The 20741-nt window shown below is 46.5% G+C and overlaps 1 protein-coding gene and 1 long non-coding RNA gene across 4 annotated transcripts in view; one reads left to right on the forward strand and one right to left on the reverse strand.

Moving 5' to 3' along the window:
- Positions 1–319: 319 nt before the first annotated feature.
- On the reverse strand, positions 320–6751 carry TRNP1 (TMF1 regulated nuclear protein 1). The gene is made up of 2 exons (XM_077150693.1): positions 5800–6751; positions 320–1082 (listed from the first exon to the last, which is right to left on the reverse strand). Exon 1 carries the CDS (start codon positions 6639–6641, stop codon positions 5967–5969), a length of 675 nt encoding a protein of 224 aa, XP_077006808.1. The 5' UTR covers positions 6642–6751; the 3' UTR covers positions 320–1082; positions 5800–5966.
- A 96-nt stretch (positions 6752–6847) lies between these two features.
- LOC143674658 (uncharacterized) overlaps positions 6848–20741 on the forward strand; it is a 44281-nt gene continuing 30387 nt past the window's right edge. For 2 of the 3 annotated variants that reach the window (XR_013171146.1, XR_013171145.1), the window contains exons 1-2: positions 6848–7235; positions 8757–8839. This is a non-coding gene — a long non-coding RNA (uncharacterized LOC143674658). Of the gene's footprint in view, positions 7236–8756; positions 8840–9847; positions 13150–20741 lie in introns of those variants that run through there. The other variant, XR_013171144.1, reaches the window with a different exon arrangement.

Genomic DNA, 20741 nt, shown 5'->3' on the forward strand with positions numbered 1-20741 from the left:
GCCCTGCTGGGACTCCGACGGATAGTGGCCAGCACCGGGCATCAGGCCGCCTCGGTGTCACCCAGCCTCATGGGTACACTCCCACGCCCTGCCTTCCTTGCCACCTTCTTACCCAGTAGGACTTCCTGGAGAGGGCCGGTTTTGAGCCAAGTCAAGTGAGAAATCAGTCTGCAAATCAGTCAACATGCCCGGATTGTCCAGTGAAACTAAAGAGAAGCAGCTCAAGGAACTGCCAACTTAATGGGCTGGGTCAGACACATGCAAAGGAAAGGAGACAAGGACGTTTGCAAAGTGAACCGCGAAAACCACACGCACGTGCCTCACATTATTGGAATTTATTCTTCCTGAATTAAATCGGGAGACTGAGATATATTCACTTTGCAGAATTCTACAGGTCCTGGGTATGTGAGTAAATGTGCCCTCCTTTTCTCTATCATCTGGGTATCTGAATAAATGTACCTCCCTTTTTCATTTAAAAGTTTGCTTATTATTTTGATATTGCCACCACCTGAAAACTCTGAAAACTCAAAGGTGTGTCCCCCACCTAGAAGCCAGCAGCTGATTGTCTTTCTGAGGGGCCACGGGCAGTATTCCACAACAGGGGAGCAAGGTCAGTGGCTGAGGGAAGCTGAGGATCTCTCAAACCAAAGCTTTCTCTTGAATAGGCCTCCAGGCTCTATTAGACAGAAGCAATGACATCTACCAAAATGGGGGCTCCAGCTATGCAGTGATTTGTTTAAGGATGACTATATATTTTAAATAAATCCTTTTCATTTTCACATCAGAAATATTTGCTGCACTCTTAAATAATAATCTGAATATATCTCAGAGAACTGTTGTAACATCTCTAATTGTACAGTGTAAACCAAAGTCAGAAGTGGCATAGAGAGAGATTCATAGGATAGGCAACTCCCCCAGGGGAAGCCCCTTGCCACTGGAAAAGCAGAGCCTCCTCTGCTTCTGTGAAGTGAAGGGGACGCGAAGGCTGTGTAGAGTCAATCTGAGAAGTCTTCCTGAAGGAGGTGCCCAGGGGAGGTGCAGAATCCAGGAGGCCAGATCCATAGAGCAGAGACTCTGAGAAACTGGAAAGAATAATTTCGAGAGCTTTAATTACCCCTTCCCTACCACCACCCAGCCCCACCCAAACCCTTCCACATCCACCTCCTAAAGGGAGGCCGTTGTGGAGAGGGCAACATATGAAATAGGGCCCCCACCCTGGGAAGCAGAGCTTCCCTTGGGCTTTTGTCCTTGGCTGGGATCCCCACTGGTCTGAGCAGCTGGAATGGAATGTTCCTGGGATGAAAGGCCTGCCTCTCCTCCATTTCTCCCCCCAAGAAGTTCCCCAGGGCCTGGGAGTGGGGGAGGAGAGGGGAGAGGATCAGCTCCAGGGATTCCTGATATGGTGATGCCTGCAGGCTCTGTCCTGGCCACCTCCCCTGGACTAGGTAGATCTGCTCCAACATTACAGATTCCTACTTTGTGCTAGGCACTTAGCCTGAACTCTCATTTAACGCTGGCGGTGATCTCCCCCCAGCTCCCCATAAAACAAAACAAAACAAAAATAGAAGAAATTGGCTCAGAGAAGGGAAGTCACTTGTCCACGGTCCTGCAGCTGAGAAGCTCTAGGCCAGGAGTGAAGCCCGAGACTGTCTTGTTTCAAGTCTGTCACCACAGAGCCTGTCACCCTCCTCTGCCATTCATGGTGGCAGCCCTCTAAGGCAAGGCCAGACCCTGCCTCCAGGCTCACTCTCCACAGAAGCCAGGTGAGCCAACTCAGTCTGACTCATCCCCCCAGGACCGAGACAACAAGGCTGGGGAGCCGGCCTCTAGTGCTGCACTCAGGTCCTGGGGACAGGGGTGGGCACCTTCTGCCACCCTCCTGAGGCCCATCATGTCCTTCCCTAGAACCAAGGACCGGGGGTCACTGTACCCAGCCTTAAGGGTGAGAAACCAGAAACCCTCCCAAATGGAGCCCTCACCAGCCTGATGCAGGAAAAGCCACATAGCCTAATGTTGAAGCTATCTCCACTGACAGGTGCTGTGTCCTTGGGCAAATCCTCTGCCCTCCCTGACCCTCAGTTTTCTCATCTGTGGAAATGAGGATAATAATCCCTACTTTGCAGGGTGGTTGTTGAGGACTTAAACAGATAATGGGTGTAAAGTGCTTAGCACACTGCCTGCCACAGAGGAGGTGGCTAACAAATTATTCCATTACCAAGGGTTCCTTCCCCTTTCACTCCAGGCCAGGGTGCGGCCAAGGTTGATGAGGAAAGACATATACTGGGGATCACCTTGTTTTCCCAAATACCTCCTTGCCAGCTGGCTAAAGCAGGGAGCCACTCCTTCAGCTCTGGGAAGTCTGGGCACCTGGAGTTTTTCTCCAAAGACCCAACTTTCAGGGAAGGGGCCCACCTACAGCCTAGCCACTACAGGCTTGGAGCCCCTGTCACTTCAGCCTAACATCTAAGAGGCCACCTGTCATGCTTGGATTCTGGGCACAGAGTCGTTAAAGACTCCAAGCATGACACCACCGTAGTTCCCAGGTGACGGTGGGAGGGGGTGTGCTGGCCAATGTGATAGTCCTGCGTGGAGCAGACGACTCGGGACCTCTACTCTCGGTGATCGCTGCCAGGCCCAACATCTCTTTCCAGGAAGCCTCTCCTGACAGAGCCCTCCCGGAGGACCTGGGCTCTGAGGAACGTTTCAGAAGAGATTTTTCCCAACTAAACTTCAGCTGCGGGTCAACCCACGGCTTCTCTGCGTCCTTATTTCTAAGTAAGCTCCCGCGCCCAGGGAGTGGGTGATGGACGCAGCTCTCCCCTGCCAAGGAGCCATCACCGGAACTACACCCACACTTTCCAGCCGTGCCCAACGCCACTAACCGTTCCCTACACCAGACCTTTAAAGCTAATGCTCAAGGCCAAGGAAGCTGCGGTTCCGCGGAGAGGATGGTTAGGGGCGGGGACACGGGGAACTGGCCGGCTCCAGGCCACGCCCCCACGCCCCGCGAAGCAGTCCCGCACTGCCCTCTGGTGGCGTCCGCCGGAAACGCCCTCACACCGTTGGGCCTGGACCCGACCCCACCCCCATGCACCAAACCCGGCCAAGATTACAAAGAGACTTACTCAGGTGAAGGGGAGGGCCAGCACTGCAACTAGAACCCTGAACTAGTCTCCCAGCCTTGGGCATCAACCTGAAGAAAGGCTCCTGTTCCTCTCGTTTCCCTTTGCTGAGATCCCAGTTTCACTGGTGATCATCAGTGTCCTCAAAGCACAGGTTCCCCAAGATTCCTGCACTCAGTCCAGCCCCCAGGCCTAAAGGCCTTCAAGAGAGTATTCACGTCCCCTCCATTCTGTTCCCTCTGTCCTCCTATAGGAATCATTCTTATTTTTATTTTGTGACTTATTCTTAAAGTTTTTTAATAAAAGCAAACTTACATGTAAAAAAGAAAAAAGTATTCAAGAAGTTATAGAGAGGTGGGGTCAGTCTCCTGTCCAGCTGCCACACGCTAGTTACTTGTGAAGGCCTAAAAATAGCCCTCCAGGGTGGGCCATGGTGGCTCAGCAGGATGCTGGAGACCCAGGTTTAATTCCCAGTGCCTACCCATGAAAAAAGTGGGACTGGAAGACCTAATCCCCTAAAAGCACAGATCCTGATTCAGCTGTGCTCTTTGAGCCCTGCCACAGAATAGATGTCAATGTCTGCTGATTGAGGAGAAAATGGAGAGCTGCAATACTGGCTGGGTGGGCAAGGCTGGTATGGGTAGGTGACTCCTGTTACCCAAGTGAGGGGGAGAGGAGAGAGCAATGAACCAGGAGCAGGGGTTCAAGTCTCTGGGCATCGATGCCCTGGTGAGGTGCAGAGGGACATCTGCGAATAGAAGGAGGGGGACAGAAGCTGCCTGTGACACCAGCACCAATTTACATTACCGCCACACACACACCCACATACACCACTTTCTCCAGCAAGTGTCATCTCTAATTCCCTACCCACATCCCCTTCCAGATCAGGCCAAAGCCGATTATCAATAAATCCCGGAGAAAGGTAAAACTGCTATGACACAGAACACTTTACACCATTAGCTAAAAGCTTTTCTGGCTAAGTACCCCTTTCCCCCTGCAACCCATAAAACAAACAGTCCTGGCTTCAGCCCAGCACTGCAGTGTGAGCTCCTTCTTTGTCACCTCAAGTTGCTGTCCTCTTTGGACCCCAGAACCCAAATGACCTGAGTTTCTTCAGAGGCTTCTCCCTCTCAGGGGAGGGCAGATGATGCCAGGGCCCCCCCACCCCTCAATCCTCCCCAAGCTCTGTTTCAGGGCTCTGAGGTCTCCTCCTGGGCCTCCCTATTCTAGCTAAGAATAGATTCAGGAAGGCCTGACTGTTAGCCAAGAAACCAGCCCCTGTTTTGTACCCAGGGAGAGGAAGGGCTGATAAGGGAGGATCAGGTGAGGGTCCTATCAGAGTACAGCATCTGACCAAGGCAGAATTAAACCAAGTTCCAGTGACACTGATGTTATCCCTGCTGCCATAGGGAGGGAAAGTTATGAGAGAGAAGGGACTGACTGAGAAAACTGGCCCAGAGAGGGGGCAGAGTCGTTCCAGGTCACACAGCTTAGAGAAAAGCCAGCTCTCTCCAGTCCCTGTCCCTTGGGAAGGGAAGAGACATTATGGAAAAGGTATACACTGTCCTAGGACCTGGTTCTATCCTGCAATGGCTTGTGACCTTGAGAAATCTCCTCTCCTTTCCTTTAAATTAGCTCCTGGCTCGATCAGCAAAAGCACTGCATATTTCTAGGACTAAAAGTGCAATAGAAAACAATAACTTCCATGACTTATGGGAGAAGAAGAAAGACCTTTGTCCCATGCAAACCTCAGTCCAGCCTTTCCAGGAGGTGATGCTATTCGATTCACAGCCTGACAAGGGAGGCTTCAGCCAGGGAGCAGCAGAGCAGCAGCCAGGTGATTCAATACTTGTGGGGACGGGGGACTGGGGGAACCAAGGGGCATTTGGACAGGAACTGAAGCAGATCTTATTTCAAACCTGGCCCTTTAAGGCCCCCCTTTCTGGCAGTTGATGCCATACCTGCCCCCGTGGGGCCTGTTAAAGAATGCCACTTGGCTCCATCTTTGGCAGAGCCATCTTAGAGACCAGGTTGGGGGAGGGCATTACAAGGTCCTGTCATGTTAGGGCCCTTAGGAGGGCAGCAGGAACTTTAGGCAATTGCCAAACACCCACCCTGGTTATCTGTGAACTGCAGCCTTACTGAGGCTGCATGAGGGCATGAAGAAAGAGGAAAAAGATTAAGTATGATAAATATGATGGGAACAAATCCTCAACCTCTTTGAGATTCCATCTCCTAAAACGGGAAACAGGCTTAGGGGAGAACATACCAGTGCCAGACCCCACCCCATCCTGGGACCTCAACTATTCTGCCCTCCAGAAAGTATGCAGCTGGTAATCAGCGCCAGAAAGTAGCAGCCTCAAGGGCAAGACTCTCGTTACAGCCCCATGGGACCTAGGAAAGGCAACCGGCAGGTGGGGGTGCTGCCTCGGTGCAGCCGGCTCGAACTGGTGAAAGTTTGCTGCCAAACCCCTCCTGGGATCTGAGCACCTTCAAAATTTGCCCGACTCTTTAATGGGGACTTGGTGCAACAACCTCATTCCCCAGGTGGTCTGGGAAAAGCGGCAAGGTAAGGTGGACAGCTTTATTAGGGACCCAGCAGCCCCTGGAAAGGAAGGTCCCTGGGTCCTGAAACCCCCATCCCGTCCCTCGGATGCACCGGCCGCTAAGACCGCACCTCAGCCTCCTTTACTGGGCCCTCGGCCCACCGACGGTCTCTTCCTACGGTCCACCTGTCCGTCCATCCGCGCCACTGACGCTGTCCATCAGGCCGGCGGTCCACCATCACTTGGCCGGCACCTCGGCGATGTCCTGCCCGGCCACCCCGGGGCCAGGACGCGGGGGTCAGCGCTGGGGGGAGGCGGGGCCGCGGGGCGGGCTGCGACGGAAGGGCGAGTCCGGCTCCGGGCCGTGACCGCGCCGTAGGCGTCCGGCGCCCCAGGGCACGCAGCCACCCAGGCCGAGCGCCGAGGCGAGCAGCGCTGGCGGGCGGGCGCGGCGACCCCGGCGCGGGCCCTTCTTGAGGCGCGGTCCGTGCGCTGCCAGGTAGAGCTCGGCCTGGGCCACGCCACCGCCCAGGCGGCCCAGGCTCTCGGCTCGGTGCGCCAGCCGGAGCTCGGCCGCCAGGAAGACGCGGTGCAGCTGCAGCACGCGGCTCTCCAGCTCCGACACCAGGCGCCGGCGGCCCTCCACCTCCAGCAGCCGCCGCCGCGCTTCGGCCAGCTCTAGCGCGCGGCTCCCGGTCCCCGCCGCCGCGCCGGGGCCGCCGCCCGCGCCCCCTGCCGGCCCGGTGCCCCCCGCTCCCCCGCTAGCGCCCTGACGCCAGCGCCGCAGCTCCTGCCCCTCGGCTGCGGCCTCCTCGGGCAGCGGCGAAGCCTGGGCCGGGGTCGGGGTCAAGGTCGGAGTTGGGGGCGGGGGCTGAGGGGACGGCTGGGGCTCCCGAGGCGGCGGCGGTGACCCCGGCTCGGCGGTCCCTTCCTGGGCCCCCGGGCCGCAGGCGCTAATTCGGCAGCCCGGCATCCCCCGCCCCCCGGCGGTCCGCAGCTGTCGGTGCGCTGGCCTGGCCGGCTGCCCCCGCGCGGGGGAGGAAGGACACGGTGCTCAGAGGGACCGAGCCACGGCCACAACCCCCACGCTAACGCGGGGCCGGCGGCCGGTGCGCCTTATAGCTCAAGGGGCGGAGCGAGGGGCGGCGCAGCCAATCAGAGGCTGGCATGCCCTGGGGGCGCCTCCCACGGCCCGCCCATTCAGGCCGGTTCCCAAATGGTTCGGGTCTGCTGTCCCTCGCTCGGCGACGCCCTCTTTAGCCATCCAGGTCCCATCAGCTTTCCCCAAATATTGAGTGAAAAAGAACCTCCGTGATGTGGCCCCTCAAACAGTCATAAACTCTGGTAGCTGGTACTTAGAAATTATGGAATCCAGTTCTCACGTGGGGAGGGTCAGGCCTGAGGCTACAAGGAGAGCCCGGACGGGGACTGAGGAGGCCTGACTGCCCGGTGCTCCGTCCCGGGCCGCCCGCGGCCCCTTGATGGAATGGTTCTTCTGGCTTTCCAGGGCCTTCAGGCTTGCCAGGAATCCTTTCTCCTCTCTCAGAGTGGGACGACTGGCGTCCAGGTGAGATAGGGTTGTGACCAGGTTGTCGCCTGTCCCGCAGGCCCTTCGCTTGCAGAACAAACCCCTCAGTGCTGCCCCTAAACCTGAGGCGGCTCCCGCGACCCCTGGTGCCCCCCACCCAGAGGAGCCCTGGGCCCCATGGTGTGCCATATTCTATCCCTGACCCTGCTCCTGTTTGTTCCTCCCAGCAAGTGTCCCCAAACCTTTTTATACAGAGCGGGGAAACAGATCCAGAAGGAGCAGCGGTGCCTTGCCCAAGGTCAGACTGCCAGTCAGTGGCTGAATCTGGCAATGGGACCAGCTCAGCCATTCATGCTCTCTGGAGCCTTAGATACCTGGGTCTACTCCCAGCTGAGGGGCCATCCTTATCTGGGACTTTGGTCATTCAGGCAAAATGATATAGCTGAGCCGGGCCCACCTTCCCCACAGCACAAGTGACCCTGCCGTCCCCTCCTCTCCCAGACACCGTGGCCCTGCCTCGGTTTCTATCTGCTCAAAGCAGCCATCAGAGATAGGAGATGTCTCTGTGGTACGCAAGGGCTGAGACCAGAGGGTCAGAAATCAGCTCTGAGACAGACTGGGGAGGACTGCAACAGTCCCTGGGCTCAAAAGGGCCTGCCAAAGGGGTGGCCAGTGTGACCACTGACCTAGCCTGAAGAGGGGGCTGGTGGGGAGGTGAGGCTAGAGCTGCCCACCTCCATGTTCAATAAGCGCTTTCAGGTGCCTTAGACTGCGTGCAGGGCCTCGTGGGTGACACAGCCAGGCTCCTGAGAGGCAGCTTGGAAGGGGCTGGAGAATGGAGTGGGCTCAGTGAGGAGGCCCCAGGCTCAGTGAAAGAGAAGGGAGGAGGGCTTCATTAAAGGGAGGGAGGCGTAAATGAGGAGGAGGAATGCTAAGTAACTGGGATTAGTGGATGCTTAATGTGGGGGGAGGAGAGGATCGCTGAAAGGGCATGACTCAGTGAGGGGTGGGGACTCAGGGAGGAGCAGTTCAGGGAGGGGGTGGGACTCCAGTGGAGGAGGCGTATGGGCACAGAGGTGCTGCTGGAGGCTCAAGGTGGGAGACACGCAGTTCAGTGAGGGGTGGGGGCTCTGGAACTCAGAGGGGTTCAGAGAGGGTGAGGGAGGCCCAGGAGCTGCCAGGTGGCCCCCAGTGGGGATGGATGCCTTGCTGAATGGTGTCATCCCGTTGAACAGTTTCCTTGGTTTCATCAAACTCCATGTCTTTCTCAGTACAGAAGGCCCCATCCCAATAATGGTATGAAGACTGACATACAGGGTGCCTGCATCAGCCAAATAACTTCTCCCAATGCTGGGAGGAGAAATGAAGGGGAACAAGATGAGGGCCCACCCTACTGTGCCCCACCAGCCATATCCAGGGCATTAGCTGGGTGTTCAAATCCCACACACATGCTGCCTATCTGGGTGACCTTGGGCAAGTCATTTCTCTGAGCACTGAAAGATGCTCAACACACATTTATTGAATGAGTGAATGTCTTCTATCTCCTCGCATCATCCCTAGGAGAAGTGGATCAGCAGTCTTTTCTTCCTGATGAGAAACCAAAGTCCGGAGAAGTGAAGAGCCTTTTCCAAGGTCACATGCAGGTACGTGGTCACGCAAGAATTTAATCACAGGATCTGACCTAACCCAAAATCATCCCTCACCTCCCTAGCTGAGTTCCTGTTATTCTTTGACAGTGTTCCCTGTTCCTTGAAAATTCTCACAAGTCATAGGTATATGTGTACTTGTTTAATGTTTAGTAATTTTATACTCTTTCACCCAAACTGGTTTTACTTATTGTTAAGCAGAGTGCCTGGTTTAGAAAACACTCAGTAGATGTTTGTTTGAAATCAACAGTCACATAAGGGTAGAACTTATTGAGAATGGAGATGAACCATTCTCCATTTGTTCATTTATTCATTTGTTCTTTCACTCATTCCACAAATTGGACTACTGTTTCCTAATTGGGCTGACTGCTGGAGGTAAAGCAATGATCAAATGGGGCTCTACCCTTAGGGCACAGTCTAGGATGGAGGAGGAATCACAGGGTCTGTGGGAATACAGCAGACACCCAGCCCAGCCAGGGGGGGAAAGCTTCCTCCTGGAGGGGTTGATATTTAAACTGAGATATGGAGGATGAATCAAAGTGAGCAATGCAGAGGTAGATGGGGGACAGGGAGGGAGAAGTTTCAGGAAGGGAGCAGCATGTACAAAGGACCAGGGGTGAGAGAAGTTTGGCTTCCTTAATTGGCCTGAGCTCCATTCTCTCAGCTGCAGGCCACCACTTATTAGTGTACAGCCAGCCCAGCAAATACAACATTTGGAATTAAGGAATGCACTTTTTAAACTGTGATTACTATGTTTTAAGTTATACATTCCTGTTTTCATTTCTCAGACGCTAAAACAAATAACATACAATGGGTTGGTTTAAATAACAGGAATTTATTGGATCAAAGTTTTGAGGCTAGCAGTCCAAAATCAAGGCATCAGCAAGGCAATGCTTTCTCCCAGAAGACTATGACCTTCTGGGGCTGGCTGCCAGCAATCCCTGGCCCTTGGCTTTTCTGTCACATAACAGTGCTCATGGTAGTATCTTCTGCTCTCTCGTCCAGGTTCCACTGATGTCCAGCTTCTGGCTGCTCCCAGTGGCTTCTCTGTCTGTGACCTTCTGTATAAATCCTCCAGGACTGAATTAAGTATGACCCATCCTGATTCAGGTGGGTCATGCCTCAACTGAAATAACTTCATCAAAAGGTCCTGTTTATAATGGGTCACACCTAGAGGAATGGATTAAGAACATATTTTTTCTTGGATTCATAAATCCAAGCCACCACAATTTCCTTCATAAAAGAGATGGAAAATAGAGAAAATATAAAAGTATGGAAAAGAATAGAAAGCAGAAAGGAGTCTGGAATCAGAAAAATCTGGCTTTGAATCAAAACTCAGTCCCTTCCTAGTTGTGCAACTCGGGAAAAGGTACTTTTCTTCTCTGAACCTCAGTGACCTTATCTGAGAAGTGGAACTGCTGATATCTATGGCATAGAAAAAGACAGCGAGGCTCAGATAGGTGCAGGAACTTGCCAGATCTTATGGATGGTCATGGGGTCGAACCCATATCTATTCTCTCAGTCAGAGATCCTGAAAGAGAAGAGGCAGATAGGATCAGATTCCTAAAGTCTGTCTACCATATATCCCTCCCTCCCAGGACAGCAGCCAATGGAGACAGAGCTCTGCGGAGGGGATGGTAAGTGGGGCTGTGGCCCAAAGCAGAGCCCCGCCTTGGGCTGAGTGTAGGATGGACCAGGGGACAAGGCCTGAGGAGTCCTTCCCATCCCACCCTGGTAGATGTGAGGCCTCTGCTAAGAGAGCCAAACCCTCCCTTTCAGCCTTTTCCTGGCAACCTGGCCTGGCACCCTCTAGGATGTGATCTCAGTTTAATAATTTAGCAGATGCAGACAAAGATAGCAGCTCTGAAAATAACCCAGCCAGGTTCCAGCCTCTATCTCCCCTTTCCTGATAGATTCCTCTGCTCTCCCTACAAGATCTCTGGTTGACCCCCAGCTCCACCTCCAATCGTCAGTGCCCAGGGGGGCACTTGATTTGACACTCCTCTTCCTTCTGGTCCTTCTCCTCCCTCCGCCTCCCTCCTCCTCCTTTGCTTCTTCTTTCTTTCCATTCTCATGTTAGCTTTTATGTCAGTTAGGGCTTAAAGGAATCTTGTCCTAGAAGCTAGGAGACTTGGGTTAATTCACTGTGTGGCCTTGAGTGAATCCCTTCCCCTCTCTGAACCTCTGCGGTTACATTTGTTAAATGAGGCGTCTGTTTTCCTAAATGTGACATGGACTAAATGGGGTGGGAGACTACTTGGACAGGGGACTGGATGTCTTTCCCACTAGGGCACAACTGTAGAGTCAATGTCAAGTTAGTTATTCCAGAGAGCTCACAGATTTTCTTTGCTTTAAATTTTTCTTATGATGAACACTTTGCCCTGATTAGACTTCCTAGAATAAAAATAGGCTGTGACTTGTGCTCACAATGGATGTGGCAGGTTCCACGTGCTTTTGATGTTTCATCACATTTCTGACAAGTAGAAGATTTCTTTCCCTCTGGGGAGCAGGAGAGAGCAATTGTCCCTTCCTCCAATCACCCTACCTTCATGGGTCTTGAGTCTTCATATCTCTAAAATGGTCAGGAGCTGATGGGTAAGTAGGACAAGGTTAGACCCCAGGATCTCTAGACTAAGTTCCATAAGAGCAGAGATCATGTCTGTTTTCATGCATTCATTAAATAATGTGGGATTAAGTACCTGCCACACACCAGTCACTGAGCTCTAGGTGTGAGGGGCAAAGCAGTAAATAAGGGAAGCACAGTCCCTATTTCCACAAATAAAAATATTCACATCCTGAGAAATAATAAAATACCTGCTAATATTTACTTAGGACTTCCTCTGTGCTATGCCAGGTACTGATCCTATGAGGTACTATTATTAGTATACCTATTTTCCAGATGAGGAAACTGAAGGGCAAAGCGGTGAAATAAATTGGCCAAGGTCACATGTCAATGAGTGGCCCAGCTAGGATTCCACACCCAGGCATTTGGCCTCCAGAGCCAGTTTTCAGCTAAGATGCCATAGTGTTTCCCAGAAACCACAAACGAGGAGTAAACAAGGTGGCACAATAGAAAGTGGTGTCCAGGGGAGGTGACTTTGAAGCTGAGATCTGAAAGACAGCAGGAGTCAGTCTCATGAAATTGGAGAGAGAGACTTCCCAGAAGATAAAATAGCAGTGCAAAGGCCCTGAGAGTCTAAGGTCTGTATGTTCACTGCCTGGTGAGCCAGCAGGAGAACCCAGGAAAAGCTGTGGTAAGAGGAGCAGACTGGGACAAGGATTTTTACTCGAAGTACAGGGGGAAGGCTTTAAAAGATTTAAGTCAGGGATTGACATGATCTAATTTCATTTTCAAGGATTATCATTTGCTGTATAGAGAATGGACTAAAAAGCAGCAGGAAAGGAATGAGATCAGCTAGGAAATTATCATAGTAATTCAGCAGAGAGGGGAGGGTGGCTCAGCCAGGGGTAATGGCAGGAGTAGGAGGGAGAGATGGATTTGAGATCTCTTTGGAGGTGAACCGAGGGCTTGTGGATGGAGCAGCAGGGTGGACTATGGTGCCATTGACTAAGAAGGGGAAGATTATTTGATATAACTGAATTAACTTAGCATCCACATAATATGGTTTGAGTTCTCTGCACTGGAAAATCTAACTTATAAAATCGTGTTCATGACATATCAGTATAAAAAAGAAAAAACAATGACAAATAATACAGAGAGGAGAAAGTATATTTCTGCTAACCATCTACACTCACAGGGAAAGGAGTTTGTCTTGGACACTCCATGGTGGACATTTATGATAAGCAGGCTGGTGTAGAGATGCTCTGGAGGTCAGAGTTAAAAAAGCCAGGGCTGGAGACTTAAATTTGGGAGTCCACACAGAAATGATAATTACATGAGCTCTCTACAAAATTAAGGGCCAGACAGACAGAGGCCAGATATGACAGAAAAAGGTAATTCCTTAGAAGTAACTGAGCCTCAAAGCTGGTGTTTGCCCTGAAAGCATCTGTTGAACCCCAAGGCCTATACCAGCTAAATTTTTTTTACTTCAACCCATAACAAGGAAAACATTTTACAGCAGGACCCAGTATATAGACAAAAGCTTCAGACGCAATATTTACCCTAATTATATGTGAACCATACTGATATTTCCCATTCTAATCTATTCTGTGCTATTTTATTTCATTAAAAAAAAAAAGATCCATTAAATGGTGGCATGACAGGACCTGCAGTGTTCTAGGCGGGGAAGGGAAGCCAAGTTACAATCAAATTGCAAATTGCAATCAGTAGGCATTCAAAAGAAAGGGACCACTGAGGGCTCCAGCATTTTGTTGGATTTCTTTCCCTTTCTAGTTCAATTTTGGACATTTTGCATTTTAAATGCCTATTAAATATTCAAGTAAAAATTTTGAGTGGGTAGTGACATGTGTCTGAAGCTTAGGAGGGAGGACTGGGTTGCAGAGAGGAATTTGATATGATCAACACATAATAGACAGTATTTATCACCCAGGGATGTTACCTGGGTGAGAGTATCACAGTAGGAGTGAAGGTGGAGAAGAAAAGACCAAGGACAGAGCATTGAATATGCCCAGGTTAAGAGTCAGAGAGAAGAGGTGGACTGCATCGTTTGCCCTTTTTGTTTTTTTTTCAATTTATTTTGTATTATCAAACCAAAACAACATACAAACATGAACATACTTAACATACAAACATTCCGTGTATGGTGTACAATCAATGGCATTTGCCCTTTTGTTTCTCCCTTCCTCCATCCTGCTGTCAGAATCTCAGATGGTGGATACCATCGAGACTCAAGGATGAGAGACTCCTCGTGATGGTGGAACAATGAGCTGCTCTGTTGGGTCTCTGTTACTTCCAGATGAATCTAATTCCTAACTGATAAAATAGGTAAAACTGACAAACCTCTGGTAAGATTGATCAAAGGAAAAAAGGGAGGTGGCACTACTGGTTTGTAGAAAGGGACATATAACTATAGCTGTAGCAGGTATTTAAAAGATAATAAGAGCTTTCATGATAGAAACACTCCATAAAATAGGAATAGATGGGAACTTCCTCAACAATGATAATGGCATATATGTAAAAGTCCCGGCTAACATCATGCTCAGTGGTGTGTGCTCTCCCCACCTAAGATCAGGAACAAGACTAGGATGTCCACTATCACCTCTTCTATTCAACATTATACTGGAAGTTCTAAGCCAGAGCAATTAGTCAAGAAAAGACATCTAAATTGAAATTGAAGAAGTAAAATAACCTCTGTTTGCACATGACCTGATGTTACATGTAGAAAATCCTAAAGAATCAGCACACACAAAAAAACCTGTTAGAGCTGATAAATTAATTTGGCAAAGTTGCAGGATACAAAATCAATGCAGAAAAATCAGTTGTTCTTCTATAACAACCAATGAGCAATCTGAAAAGGAATTTAAGAAAATAATTCCATTATAATAGCATCAAAAAATAATAAAATATTTAAGAATAAATTTAGCCAACGAATACCTGTATACTAGAAGCCACAAAACACTGCTGAAAGAAATGAAAGACCTAAATAAATGGAAAGGCATCCAATGTTCATGGATTTGAAGACTTTATGTTACAATGACAGCAGTACCCAAAGTGATATAAAGATTCAATGCAATCCCTATAAAAACCTCAGTGGCATTTTTGCAGAAATAGAAAATCCTCAACTTCTAAAATTTATATGGAATTTCAATGGACACTGACTAGCCAAAACAATCTTGAAAAACAACAAAGTTGGAAGACCCACACTTCCCAATTTCAAAACTTACTACAATACTACAGTAATCAAAATAGCATAAGGATAGACATATAGACTAATGGAATAGAATAAGAGCTCAGAAATAACTCCTCACATCTATAGTCAATTGATTTTCTTCAAAGGTGCCAACAACATTTAATGGGGATAAGACAGTCTCTTCAACAAATGGTGATGGGAAAACTGGATATCCACATGCAAAAGAATGAAGCTGAACCTTATATCATGTAAAAAATTAACTCAAAATAGATTAAAGGGGTGCAGGGGTAGTTCCGTGGTAGAATTCTAGCCTGCCATGCTGCAGTGTTCAATTCCTGGCCTATGCACATCCCCAGAAAACAAACAAGCAAGCAAACAAAAAACCAAACAAACAAAAATTCAACAAATATTGCTGCAATAACAGGATACTCACATAGAAAAAGAAAGAAATGTGACCCCTGCCATACAGCATGCAAAAAAATAATAATAAATAGATTAAAGACCTAAATTTAAGAGCTAAAACCATAAAACTCTTAAGTGAAAATATAGATACAAACCTAGACAAACTTGGATTGGCAATGGTTTCTTAAATACAGTGCCCAGAGAATAAAAAAGTATTTGCAAAGTCCCCTTGGGGGACTGGGGAGAAAGGAGGAAATATGAAACTTATACATCTGGGGAATTCATGATATTTTCACAGGCAGTGGTGTCAACCAATTCAATAGGCTGAGCCCTTGATCTTGAGGTTTGCCCCTATCAAACTTATTCCTGCAAAGGAGGAGCTAAACCTACTTATAACTATGCCTTAGAGTCACCCCCAGAGAATCTCTTTTGTTGCTCAGATGTGGCCAATCTCTCTAAGCCAAATTGGCAGGTGAACTCACTGCCCTCTCCCCTCCATGGTACCTGACTCCCAGGGCTGTAAAACCCTCTGTCAACATGCGACATGACTCCCGGGAATGAGCCAGGACCCAGCATCATGGTACTGAGAAAGGCTTCTTAACTAAAAGGGGGAAGAGAGAAATGAGACAAAATAAAGTTTCCGTGACTGAGAGATTTCAAACAGTCAAGAGGTTATCCTGGAGGTTATTCTTATGCATTATGTAGATATCCCTTTTTAGTTTGTGGTGTATTGGCATGGCTAGAGGGAAGTACCTGAAACTGTTGAACTGTATTCTAGTAGTCTTGATTCTGGAAGACAATTGTATAACTATATAACTTTTACAATGTGTTCTAGTTTGCTAGCTGCCAGAATGCAATATACCAGAAATGGAATGGCTTTTCAAAAGGGGAATTTAATAAGTTGCTCGTTTACAGTTCTAAGGCTGAGAAAATGTCCCATTTAAAACAAGTCTATAGAAATGTCTAATCAAAGGCATCCAGGGAAAGATACCTTGGTTCAAGAAGGCCGATGAAGTTCAGGGTTTCTCTTTCAAGCAAGAAGGCACATGGCAAACACAGTCAGGGCTTCTCTCTCGGCTGGACAGGCACATGGCGAATACGGTGTCATCTGCTAGCTTGGTCTCCTGGCTTCCTGTTTCATGAAGCTCCCCGGGAGGCGTTTTCCTTCTTCATCTCCAAAGGTCGCTGGCTGGTGGACTCTCTGCTTCATGGTGCTGCAGCATTCTCTGCTCTCTCTGAGTCTCTCTGAATCTCATTCTCCTTTTATAGGACTTCAGAAACTAATCAAGACCCACTCAAATGGATGGAGACATGTCATCCCCTAATCCAGTTTAACAACCACTCTTGACTAAATCACATCATCCAGGGAGATAATCTCATTACAATTTCAAACATACAGTATTGAATAGAGATTATTCTACCTTTATGAAGTGGGATTTATATTAAAACATGGCTTTTCTTAGGGGGGCATACTTCCTTTCAAACCAGCACACAATGTGACTGTGTGATTGTGAAAACCTTGTGGCTGATGGTCCCTTTATCCAGGGTACGGGCAGATAAGTGAAAAAAATAAGGACAAAAAATAAGTAAATAATGAGGGGTAGGGTGGGATAAGGGTTTAAGAAGTTGGGTAGATTGCAATACTAATGCTCAATGAGAGGGAGGGGTAAGGGGTTATGGGATGTATTTTTTTTTCTTTTTTCTTTTTTTTTTTCTGGACTGATGCAAATGTTCTAAAATTGATCATGGTGATGAGTGCAGAAACTGTGATGATATTATGAGCCATTGATTGTATATTTTGGATGAACTGTATGGTGCATGGAGATATCTTAAGAAAAATATTTTTAAAACATATGCTGCCAAAAAAACATATGCTGCCCTTGGACAGGCCACAGTGGCTTAGCAGGCAGAGTTCTCGCCTGCCATGCTGGAGACCCAGGTTTGATTCCTGGCACCTGCCCATGTGAAAAAAAAAAAAAGCTGCTCAAAGCAATAATTTGGAAATCTTATTTCTGATAAGCATTTAAGATGTGGAATCTATAAAGAACTACAACTCAACAACAAAAAGACAAAAAATAAACTTAAAAATGAGCAAAGAACTTGAATAGATATTTCTCCAAAAAAGATATACAAATGGCCAATAAGCACATGAAAAGATGTTCAACATCATTAGTCACTAGGGAAATGCAAATCAAAACCGCAATGAATACCACTCACACCTATTAGGATGGTTGTTATTTTTTTTTAATGGAAAATAAGTGTTGAGGAGGATTAGAGAAATTGGAAGCCTTGTGCATTTCTGGTAGGAATGTAAAATGGTACAGCCTCTGTGGAATACAGTTTGGTGGTTCCTCAAAAAGTAGAATTATCATATGATCCAGTAATTCCACTCCTAGATATGTACCCCAAAGAATTGAAAACAGGGCCTCAAACATATTTGTATGCCAGTGTTCATAACAGCATCTTAATAGCCAAAAGGTGGTAACAACCCAAATGTCCAACAACAGATGAATGGATAAACAAGATGTATATATATCTATAATGTGATGTTATTCAGCCATATAAAGAAATGAAGTTTTGATACATGCCATAACATGGATTAACCCTGAAAACATTATGTTGACTGAAATAAGCCAAAAGGATAGATATTGTTTGATTCCAATTTATTTGAAATATCTAAAATAGGCAAATTTTAGAACCAGAAAATAGATTAGAGGATATCAGGGGCCAGAGGTGGGGGGTAGTAAGGAATTATTTCTTAATAAGTAGAGTTTCTGTTTGAGGTCTTGAAAAGTCTTAGTAATAGATGGTGATGATGGTAGCACAACATTGTAAATGTACTTAATACCAGTGAAGTGTACACTTAAAAATGGTTAAAATTGGAAATGTTGAGTATTATATGTAATCTTACCATAATTTTTTAAATGTAGTATATACATATTATGAAATATTAGAAAAAGGAAATATTAGATAAGGAAGACATTGCCTGTATTTTAGAATTTCACCTACTCTTTGAGCCCAAAGGAAGAAAGTTTTATTACGTCCTGAATCTAGGTTTTCTATGCACATAATCTGACTCAACCTGTCTGGATAGGTCATTTAAACAATCCAAACACAGGGAGCCCAGGATAAGAATGAGGGCCTTCAATCCTGTATAGCTTAATATAATGCTTGGATGCATCCCAGATTATTAAGCAGATAATCAAAAAGTATTGGCAAGTCCCTTGAGGGATGGGAGAAAGAATATGGAACTGGAACTATTAAATTTTACCCCTGGGGAAACCCGATACTCTGCCAAACATTAGGGACACCCAAATCAATAGACCAAGCCCTTGATCTTGAGGCTTGTTCTTGTGAAGCATATGTATATAGCGGAGAAGCTTAGCCTACCTATACCTAAGAGTCACATCCAGAGGACCTCTCTTTTTTTTTCTTTTTTTATTAATTTTTTAAATTTTTTTTAAAAATATAACAACAAACTAACACATTCTTAACTTATGATCATTCTGTTCTACATATATAATCAGTAATTCACAATATCATCACATAGTTGCATATTCATCATCATGATCATTTCTTAGAACATTTGCATTAATTCAGAAAAAAGAAAAAGACAACAGAAAAAAATTCATACATACCATACCCCTTACCCCTCCCTTTCATTGATCACTAGCATTTCAATCTAAACTTATTTTAACATTTGTTCCCCCTATTATTTATTTTTATTCCATATGTTTTACTCGTCTGTTGATAAGGTAGATAAAAGGAGCATCAGACACAAGATTTTCACAATCACACAGTCACACTGTGAAAGCTATATCATTATACAATCATTTTCAAGAAACATGGCTACTGGAACACAGCTTTACATTTTCAGGCAATTCCCAGAGGACCTCTTTTGTTGCTCAGATGTGGCATTTCTCTCTCTAAGTCCAACTCTGCAAATGAAACCATTAACCTCCCCCCATATGGTACATGACATTCAGGGATGAAAGCCTCCCTGGCGGCATGGGAGATGACTCCCAGGTATGAGTCTGGCCCTGGCACCATGGGATCAACAATGCCATCCTGACCACAAGGGGAAAGAGAAGTGTAACCAAGAAGGTATCAGTGGCTGAGAGAGTTCAAATAGAGTCAAGAGTCTACACTTTAGGTCACTCTTACACATGCTTCAGTTAGACATTGCTACCTAACATAACTTGCCAACCCCCAACCAAAACCATTCTTGCCAATCCTAAAGGATACCTAGGGCATTATATAAGATTCTACAAAGGTTCCATGCACTACGGTAACTCTGCAAAACCTACAACCTCCAGATGGGTCCTGAGATGCACAGGGGCCAGCCCTTCCAGAACATCAGCTAGTTCCATCTCCCATCCCATATTATCGACAGCCCCTTCCAACATGGAAAAGAATGGGCATAGCCCAAATACCCCTAAAGAATGGGAGAAAGATCAAAGGTGATGGTGGAGTTATACACAGAAGGTCAGGTTTAACAAATGAGTATGAGTCTGAATCATTATATTTCTTTTAGCCTCCAGTACCTTAGAACAGGTAGAAATAAAAACCTAAAATTGTGGAATTGTAGCCCATACCAAACTCTGAAATCTGTTCTACAACTAATTGTTGCAATGTACTTTGAAATTTATTGCTTTATTCTCTGTAAATATAATTTAAAGAGAAGATAAAATTTAACAAATGACTATGACTGCTGAGTCATTATATTGATATTTCTGTTGGTCTCCAGTGTCTTGGAGCAGCTAGAAGAAAAAATGAAAAATCATGGAACTGTCACCCATACCAAACTTTAAAATCGGTTCTATAACTACTTGTTAAAATGTACTCGGAAACGTGTTGCTTTTTTATATATATGTTATAATTCACAATAAAAAAAAGAAAAAGAAATGAAGTTCTTATACATGCTACTACATGAATGAACCTTGAAAACATGAAAAGTGAAATAAGCCTGACCTAAAAGGACAAATATTGCAAGATTCCACTTATCTGAAACATCCAGTATAAGAAAATTCATAGAGAGAAAGTACATTAGAGGTTTACAGGGGCTGGGGAGTGAGGGAAATGGGGAATTATTACTGAATGCAGATGGAGTTTCTCTCTGGGGTAATGGAAAAGTTCTGGAACTAGATAGTGGTAGTGGTTGCATGACACTGTGAATGTACTTAATGCCTTTAAGCTGTACACTGAAAAGCGGGTAAAATGGTAAACTTTAAGTCATGTATATCTTGCCACAAACATTTTTAAAAAGATAATAATAGTATAAACAATTTTATGACAAATTTAAAATCAAAGTAAAGTAGATAAATTCAAATAATTATGATATAAAAAATATAAAACAATAGAACAATAGCCCTTAATAACATAGATGTAAGTGCCCTAAGCAAAATAACAAAATATTAGCAAACTAAATCTAGCAGTGTATTTAAAAGATAATAAATACATCATGGCCAAGTTGAATTTATTCTAGGAGGCTGATTTAATATTAGAAAATATCTTAATGTAATTCATCATCTCAGCATGTTAGAAAAGATAAACCAAGTAAACATTCCAATTTATACTGAAAACTCATCTGATAAAATTTCACAATCTTTTATGCTTAAAATTCTTAGCAAACGGGGCAGGCAACAGTGGCTCAGTGACAGAATTCTCACCTGCCATGCGGGAGACCCAGGTTTGAGTCCCAGAGCCTGCCCATGCCAAAAAAAAAA

The sequence above is a fragment of the Tamandua tetradactyla genome, chromosome 2 (assembly GCF_023851605.1).
Source record: "Tamandua tetradactyla isolate mTamTet1 chromosome 2, mTamTet1.pri, whole genome shotgun sequence".
In the NCBI taxonomy this organism is placed as follows: domain Eukaryota; kingdom Metazoa; phylum Chordata; class Mammalia; order Pilosa; family Myrmecophagidae; genus Tamandua; species Tamandua tetradactyla.